The sequence below is a fragment of the Petaurus breviceps genome, unplaced genomic scaffold (assembly GCF_028583685.1).
Source record: "Petaurus breviceps papuanus isolate PSGF00001 unplaced genomic scaffold, PetGlider_PUasm1.0 90847, whole genome shotgun sequence".
NCBI classification, from domain to species: domain Eukaryota; kingdom Metazoa; phylum Chordata; class Mammalia; order Diprotodontia; family Petauridae; genus Petaurus; species Petaurus breviceps.
Genome location: NW_027187360.1, coordinates 19,769,490 through 19,778,810, shown reverse-complemented (window position 1 = coordinate 19,778,810; position 9,321 = coordinate 19,769,490). Strand labels below are relative to the sequence as shown.

The 9,321-nt window shown below is 42.2% G+C and overlaps 1 protein-coding gene across 2 annotated transcripts in view; it reads right to left on the bottom strand.

The window, feature by feature from the left end:
* Nucleotides 1–562: 562 nt before the first annotated feature.
* CDH4 (cadherin 4) overlaps nucleotides 563–9,321 on the bottom strand; it is a 464,937-nt gene continuing 456,178 nt past the window's right edge. For both annotated transcript variants that reach the window (XM_069072522.1, XM_069072523.1), the window contains 3 exons: nucleotides 7,747–7,886; nucleotides 5,136–5,300; nucleotides 563–947 (listed from right to left, as the gene is read on the bottom strand). In XM_069072522.1, the coding sequence (XP_068928623.1) occupies nucleotides 741–947; nucleotides 5,136–5,300; nucleotides 7,747–7,886 (512 nt within the window). In that variant the 3' untranslated portion in view covers nucleotides 563–740. The remainder of the gene's footprint in view (nucleotides 948–5,135; nucleotides 5,301–7,746; nucleotides 7,887–9,321) is intronic.

Genomic DNA, 9,321 nt, shown 5'->3' with positions numbered 1-9,321 from the left:
TGTGGCTACCTCAAATGTGGCCAGGGGAGAAGAGGGATCCCAGATAAGAAGTACATCTGTTAACACAGAACTATAAACAGCAAGGATGACTAAACCACCATCTTCGGAGTAAGAAACAATGGCCATTTGGATTTTGACCCAAAACATGTTTTGTGTTTTTGTTTTTTTTTTAGTTTGTGAAACAAGTCATCCACTTTTATTTATTTATTTTTTCTTTGAAAAAATGAAAAAAAAAAAAGACCACCCAAAAAACGAAAACCAGAAACAATCTCCATGGTTCCTTCATTATTCCTTCAGAGCCAGAACTAGCTTGGGGTCAGAGAGAGTGCTGCTCATGATGGTTGAAACTTTTGTTTGTTTTTAATCGCTCCTGAGATCGAGGGAATCTGATACATGTACCAAAAGGCACTTTCAAATTTTTTTTTAAAAACAGTACTTCTGTTCTAAGAAATTCAAGTTAAGACAGAGTGCCTTTCACTCTCCTTAGTCATAAAGCGGATATTGTAATGAGCCATAACCCTGCTGACACTTAAAAAAAAAAATGGAGCAGAGACAACAAGTGTTCATGCTAGACAGCTCAATGTTCTGGGAAAAAAAAAAAAAAGTAACTCCTAACTCACCACTAAAATAATACAGTCAGCAGGGGGGAGTAATTAAAAAAGCTGCCACTTTTGTACAGCTCTTGCTTCTCTGCTGTCCGTTCGCTTTTTTTCGATTTTGTTCTAAGAACATGAGGTCAGTTAATCTTCGTCGCCCCCTCCATACATGTCCGCAAGTTTCTTGAACCTGGGTCCCCAGTCGTTGAGATAGTCGTAGTCTTGGTCCCCAGAGCTGGAAGAGTTCAGAGAGCTGACCGAGCCGGCTGTGGAGCCACTGCCTTCATAGTCAAAGACCAGCAGGGAATCGTAGGGGGGTGCTGTGGGGTCATTATCTGCGGCTCGCAACCCCTGGATTCACAAAAAACAAGGGGTTAAGGAGGAAATGGAAAATCCAGTGGTGGGGGTGGGGGCAATGGGTGGGGCACCATGGAAGGAAGATACTGCCTGAGTTGTACCTAAAGTTATTCTAAGGTTTCTCTGGGTCACTTTTTCTTTTTTGAAGGGGCTAAGCAAGGCAGTTGGGGGTAAAGTGACTTGTCCAAGGTCACACAACTAATTAAGTGTCAAGCGTCTGAGGCTGGCTTTGAACTCAGGTCCTCCTGACCCCAGGGCTGGTGCTCTGTTCACTCCCCTGGGCCATTTCTTTACCTATAAAATGAAAGGGTTGGACCAGGTGATCTCTAGGGCTCTTCTAATGTTAAGATTCTAAGAGCATGACTCTGCTTAAGGTAATTATATGGAATGAACACATTGGATACAACAAAAAGGAGTTAAAAAGATGTCGGTACATCCGACTGTTGACACATAGGAGTGGTGGTTATTCTGCATGTGCTTATTATCGTATGATCTGATGGCTTTATCATCACAGCAAGCACTGTATCCACGGGGTCCAAGGACCAATCCCCAAGGAGCTTTCTTTCTGCAGCACTGCTCTAGGGACCTGAACAGGGCTGCTGTCCAAAGATCAGGAAGGAGCATCCCTATTATCTCCCAACTGTTCAGGGCACAATCCTACCACTGATACAGAATTTCTTCCACAGTTCCTCCATTCTTTTTTTTTTTTTTTAGGGGAGCAGGCAAGGCAATTGGGGTCAAGTGACTTGCCAAAGGTCACACAGCTAGTACGCGTATCAAGTGTCTGAGGCTGGATTTGAACTCAGGTCCTCCTGACTCTGGGGCCAGTGCTCTAACCACTAGACCACTTAGCTGTCCCTGGATGTTCCTCCATTCTTTGTCTCAGTCTGCCTACTTGCAAACTAAGGCTTTTACCAGGTAACTTTGTCCTGAAGGAATATTGTCATGACTAGATAACATCCTTTGGGCTTTTAAAGGATGAAAAATCTTTTAATTAACCTTCAAGGACTGCATTTTCTGCTTCCCCCACCAAGACTGAGGACAATGTGCACACATTTCACGAGTTTGCAGTCTCCAAATGGTTTCTCAAGGCCCTTTATCCTCACTCCAGAAGGAAAGGATGTAACTAGTTTATACTACACACATTTAAATATAAATCCCGTTTGCTAAAAACAATTTCTCACACATTCTGGGACAGAGGAGAGAAGATGGGACTGTCTCAAATTAGGATTCATGTTTCACCTCCCCTTACAGAGGCAGTGAATTAGAGGAGTGATGACAACACTTTCTGCTTTTTCTGTTCCCTTATCAGGTGGCACAAGGCCAATGACTTTCACCTGACTATAACCCTCACTGCAAAGTCCTCAAGCTCCAGTCACTCTGGGAAGAAATCACTTCAGAATTCTGTGGAGAGACCATGTTCTATTCAAATGTATATGTGTTTTTTCCAAAGCTAAATCCTGGTATAGCTTGAGATTTTAGAAACTTCCTTGACTGGAGGTCAGAAAGCTATATTATGGCACTCGCTATGTGATCTGGGTCAAGGCACTCTGGTTTTCAGCTTTTTCTGTTGAATTAGACAAACTCTAAGTTTCCTTCTATATCTATATATGGTCTAAGTTCTAAGGTCCCTTGCAGTGATTCTACAGGACACATGAGGATGTGGAGGGTACCAAGCCATAGGAATATCCCTGTCCCCCAGTCTGCTCTTTGACCACATCCAACTAGGCACCACAGGGCCTAGCATAGGCAAGTTCATGAAGAACCCTCTTCCCTCCCTCAGACCTTTCCCTATACAGCTCCTGTTGGAATTTCTCCTTCTCTCCAACCCTCCTGCCATCCTCATTGCTCTTTCCTGCCATCTATATCCCCTTAGGAGAAAGTGGGGAAGGACCAAAACAGTCTGACCCTTTGACCTACTACGCTTTTCCCAACAGTCATAGGGACACAGCCACTTACACCACTTTAATACTCAAGGAGTCACCAACAACAATTCCGTAAGCCAGAAGTCCCCTGGGTCTCGCCATCTGCCTGGAGTTGTACTGTTCCAACCACTGGACTACTCTGTATCTACTCTGGGTCGAGGCTTCCATATGTGTTATCTCTAGAATGTGGACTCTGTGAGAGCTGGAGCTCAGTTTTCCATTTGTATCCCTATCATTTAGAACAATGTTTGGAACAAACTAAGCACTTAAAGGACCTTTCAACAATCAATCAATCAATTCCAAGTCTAACATTCTATGCTAGGAAGTTCCTTCTTTCTTTAACCTTTTATGATTTTACCATTTTAAAAGAATGTAATTTTTGTCAGAGCTCAAGCTGTAAAAGCCATGGGGAACTTGTGATGCTTAAAAAAAAAGACCTTCTGTGTGCTTATCTCTAGAAACCTGGCTCAACAACAAGCATTTTATGTGCAGGAGAAACTCATTATGCTAAGAAATTACCTGCCTGAGCAACCAATGGAAAGAAAAGTCATAGGCTGTTGCTCTGCTGATGTACAGACACTCAGTATGTGTATGTATATGTGGTATACATATGCATGCACAATACATATACATGCGTGTATGTATATATGTGTATACATGTATGTGTGTATACACACACACAGGCACATACTTTTCCCCCTCTTTCTGGCTTTTGAAGAAGGATCACATCGAACAGTTCACTTTAGTTTGGACTACAACTGGACTATTAGTATCAATTCCAATAAACACAAATCATTCTTAAGCCCCACTACGTGCCAGGCACTGGGCTAGGTTCTAGAGGCACCAAGGAAAAAGCAAAACAGTCTCTACTCTCATGGAGCTTACTTTCTATTGTGGGGTGGGGACATTATCTAAACAGTCAGAAGTTTTCTTCTCTAAGAGAAAATTTCAACTCTAAGAAAAAAATTGGGTAAAGATGTATTGTGCTTAAGTATGGGATAAAAATGAGGAACCAGCTAACTAGCAAATGTGATACCTAATTGTGCCAGAGGGTTCTGATACTTCTACGTGTCTTTAAAGCCTTCTTTTAAGTGTATTTTTATGTAGTGTGATTATTAAAGTGTTATCGTTACTTATTTTTAAAACATTCTGTTTTTAAAGAGGAAAAGCATAAGTGAGTGATAAAAAAATATGCTCCATATTCTCTCTACTCTTTTGGCCATTCCCATGGAAAGTCTACTTGTATGTTTGAACTATGAGAACATACTCTAGGAACTACTGATTTCCCTAGTGGCAGCTTATTTCATTGTACCGGAGTGCCTAGGTGATAATGATGGGGGAATGGGAATAGATTCTGGGTTATTAGTCTGGCAATTAATTCCAAAACGATAAAGTGATGGCCAATGGAATATCCAATGGTAGAATTTGAGGTGCCAGGGCAAGCCAATGAGGGAGAAGTTTTTAGTCAGGGGGCCTTTTAGACCTCCTCTAAAAGCAGTTAGGTGGTGAGATGGATAGAGCACTGGGCCCAGAGTTAGGAAGATATGAGTTCAAATACAACCTAGGCATTTAGCTTTTGGACCCTGGGAAAGTCACTTGATATCCCCCTGCATCAGTTTGCTCATCTGGAAAACGGAGACAATAATAGCACCTACCCTGAAGGTTTGTTGTTGTTGTTTTTTTTTTCTGTGTGGATCAAATGAGATTATATTTGTAAAGTGTTTAGCATATAGTAGGTGCTTAATAAATGTTTATAACTTCCTCACTTCTCTAAGAAGTACTGTTCAGGAGACAGCCCCTTCTATCTATAGGTATGGACAGTCTTCTCTTTCTGTTTCTCTCTCTGTGTCTGTTTGTTCTCTGTCTCTGTCTGTCTGTCTATCTCTCTGCCAAGGCCAGCTTCTTAACCTTTTCATCTCAAAGGAAGCACATTCATTTGATTTGGCAAGAAAAAAAAAAGACTCTCTGGGCTAGGAGCCAAGTCTCTAAGAATCATGGTCAATGGAAGCTTTGAGGCAGCTCAGTCCTGAGTATCTCCAGATGCAAGTTGGCATCTGCAACATGAAGTCCAGAACTGCATTGTGCAATCATGCCTAGCTTTGGTATTTGACATATATGTAGTATTTTCTTCCAAGGAGTCTGGGCAAATTTTGTCTTTGTAGCTGCATACCACCAGTCTCTGAAGACTCTTTCCATATCTAGCTCTGTCACCCTACCCACTTAGTTCACCCCTTTTAGAGTTTCAGGAAATGCTCACCTCATTGATGAAGTCACCAATGTCTCCTGGGTGGGGGACAACTGGCCGGATGGGGTACTGGGGCTCAGCTCCTACTGGCCTCTCATCCACCCGCCTCACACCTGGTGCTTTGTTTAACACGTGGTCCATTGTCTCTGGTTGTTGAAGTTGGCTCAGGTCATAATCCTGAAACATGGGGAGAGGTACAGAGTTAGACCTAGAGAGAGCTTTGTTGGAGGTCATTAAATAATAATCATCATCACAATAATAGCTCTTATTTATAAAGCATTTAATAGTTTATGAAGTGGTTAAATGACTTACCCCTGGGCACATAGCTAGCAAGTGTTGGAAACAGGATTTAATGGAGGTCTTCCCTGACTCAGAGCTTAAAACTAAGCAAGTCTGATCATTCTTCCATATAAAGCCTTCATTCTCTAAGTCAATAATGCTGAATTAAAGATCAAAGTATTTGAAACTTCCAATCACAAATTTAATATCTAATTTGGAAAAAAGAAAACTTAGGGACATTAGAGTCCCATGCCCTAAGGCAGTGGGGGACCACTAAATAGAAGCAATTAATAGTCAGAGAATATGAAGGAGGTGAGGGAACAATTTAAAAAGGGATATAGTCAAAAGATTAAAGAGAATGGGGCCAAAGTAAAAGTCAAGTATCCACAGAATCAACCAGTCCTGGGGACCTGGGAGGTAGTCAAGTGAATTGAGGAGAAATAGTTTTTGGAACTATGCTAGGTATGCATAGAATAAGATCAGGAAAAACACCCTGTAGGGAGTATAAGGTGTTGTGAATGACAATTTTTCTGACACAAAGAATCAACCCAACATAGGTCATTTGAAAGTTGGTAAGATGCTAGTTATGCCCCTTCCTCATTCAGCTGCAGCCATGTGATTGAGGCTCCAAATAGGACCGATGTCATCAGCTATGTGGAGAGCTAAAACCTGGAAGTGGCATCACTGGCATTCTAATACGCCCCTGGGCGGCAGAACCAGGGCTAGTAGGTAGAAGTTACAGGAGGTCATAGTTGGCTCAATATAAAGGAAGAATCTTCTAACCATCAGAGTTAGAACAAAGTGGCCTCTTCCATTTCTCAGCAATGGAATGAGCCACTTTGGGGGAGCTGGCAGGTATTTTCACCCTAATCTTCAAAGTATAAGAATATTTCAAATGAGAGTGGGAAAGAAGTTGCCCCTATGGAGGCCTTAACTGAGCTAAGCTGTCTTTAGCTTGAAGCTCAATTATGAAATAGACTTTGGCTACTACGGCTTTGCAAAAGAAAAGAAAGATGAATGGAAGGAATAAAATCCCCAAACGCATTTAGACATTTACAAATGAGAACCAGACAGAGAAATTAAAGGCTTATTAGAAACTCTTAGGGGAACTATATTCCACTCTACCAGGGTAGGAGATACTGTGATAGCATCCATAGGTAGGAGATGGTAGCTTCAGTAGTCCTGGGATACCCTCCTTAGAGCCAAGCCCATCCTCAGAGGTGCTGATCATTGCTGTTCCCTCCCACCTCTGGTTTAAGGGCCTGAAACTCCTTCCTTCCTTAGCACTTCTAAAACATGCCCCACTGTAGTAACGATAGTCTCTGACACACATACATACACACACATCTGTGTATATATGTGTGTATGCATGTACATATATATGTAAAACCAGTTTATATGGCACATCCAAATATTTTGATATAATAATAATCATAACCAACATATATATATATATATATATATATATATATATATGCTTTTGTATATGTTACTTCTTTTAATACTCCCAACCATCCTGCGAGGTAGTTGCTGTTACTATACCCATTTTGCAGATGAGGAAACTGAGGCAGGAAGAGGGTAAGTGGCTTTGCTGAGAGTCACACAGTTAGTAAGAGTCTGAGGTAGCTCTTTCTGATTCCAAGTGTACAGTCTATCCACTACACTATCTAATTGTCATCTCTGGAGGAGGGTGACAGTTCTGGATGGGAAGAAGAACAGTGATCATCACATTCCTTGTATAGGTGAGGAAACCGTTATCCAAAGAGGGGAAATGACTTGATCAGGAATGCTCAGGGAGTTAGTGCTGTCAGCTTAACTACTGATCATGGCAGAGATGGTGATGGGCCAAGAGGAACCATTAATTAAGAACACAGCTTCCCAACCAAAAAGGAGCACCCTAAGCTTAGGGACCATGTTTCCCTTTTCCTCCACAGCAAACCCAAATACTTAATTTTTCAGTGAAGGAAAAAGAGGTCCAGGGCACCAGCAGACTTGCCCAGGGTAACTTAGGAAGTAAATGTCAGAGATAAGATTTGGACCCAGGTCCTCTGACTCTGCCAGAGTCAGTGCTCTTTCCATGATGTTTAGTAAATTGAATGAAGAGAGAGAGAGAGTTAGCATTTTCCTGAGGGAGATGGGACTCAAAAGGCTGGTTAGCATTTGGACAGGTGAGTGCAAGGTACTCCAGTGATGGAAATTCCATCTTTTTTCTTAAGTGCCATTCAGCTTTGATCTTTTCCAGCTTAGCCTCTTCTTGAACACTGAACAGCTTGAAAGTAACTAATGTATTGAAGGGACGGAACAACAAAGAGAAAGACTTGAGAGTGAGCCCAGACCCTCTTACCTGGTCTTCCTCACCCCCTCCTTCCTCGTCATATTTCAGGATGTTGTCTCTGACGTCGTCCTCAGGATCAATGAGAAGCTGCTTGGTATGCCGCTCCTTCTCCCGACGTTTCATCCAGACCACAAAGAGCAGGACCATAGCTACAGTGAGATCCAATAAGCACATGAGAACTTTTCGCAAAAGGCAACACTGGTGTCCTTTAATTCCTGCTTCCCTGCCTTTGCCTGTGTATTCCTTCCTTCTCCATTCAGCTCAAGTCCCAATTGTGCCTATAAAGGGAAGGCTGAATTTGGAATCAGAGGACCTGAGTTTTATTTCCAGCTCTTCTATTCCCTAGCTATGTAATCATGGACAATCACTTGAATGACTGCAGTCCTCTCTAAAATGAAGAAATTGGACTAGAAGGGTATCTTTTCTGGTGACCCAGTGTACAATAGAGAGATACCTGAGGTATCACATAAGATATACCTATGATAGACTGATTGACATCTTGTACTATCTTGATGGAGACTGTCAAGTATTGGCGGGGATGGGAATTGGCTGTAGTATTTTGTTAACCAATAGCAGCAGAAGCAAACAACATCTCTGCTCTGTGGGTCCAATTTTATTAAGACAGTGTTTATACTAGAGCTAGAATTTAACCTCATTGTAAACAGCATCAGTACTGGGATGTCTAAAAATTTCTGATCTGGGCTGAGCAAGACTGGAAGGGAAAGTTTGGAATCTATAGCTGGAATCTGAATGAGAAGGGATCTCATTTAGCCCAATGCCTTCCTTTTACAGAAGAAAACAAGATGGAATTTTAAAGATTATTTTCATGGAAAATAGTAGAGCTGGGAATCTGAAACCCAGGTCTTCTGATTTCAAATCCAGTCTCCTTTCCACTATGGTATGATGCTTCCACAGTGCTGATTCTTTTTCACTAAATGCAGAAAAAGACAGAAAGTTGGAGAAGCGGTTGTCGTTCCCAAGTTCTCAAAATACACAGCAGGAAAAGCAGAGATGGCTTAGCATACACTTGCCCTCCTGAAGATAAAGGAGTTGGGATAAGGCTATAAGAAATCAGAGCACAGATAAGCTTGGCTAAGACTCTGACGGCAGAATTGCAACCAGGCCAAGAATTGGACCTATCTGCACAGCAGGGCAAGACTGGGGATAAGGAAATCATGTCCTGCACAGGCTTTCTTGCCTTTAAAGGTATTATCACCCTAGCTATATCCCCCATTCTGCTCTCTTCTTATTGCTCCCTTTTCCTTCTCCCTCAATCTTACTCTTTTCTTTCCCTTCCTTCCTTCCTTCCTTCCTTCCTTCCTTCCTTCCTTCCTTCCCTCCTTCCTTCCTTTCTTTCTAGGGGGGAAGGCATGTCAATTGGGGTTAAGTGACTTGCTCAAGATCACACGGTCACATGGCTAATAAGTGTTAAGTGTCTGAGACTGGATTTGAACTCAGATCCTCCTGACTCCAGGGCTAGTCCTCTGTTCACTGCGCCACCTAGCCAACCCTTACTCTTTTCTTTCCCTTCCTTCCCTCCTTCCTTCCTTCCTTCCTTCCTTCCTTCCTTCCTTCCTTCCTTCC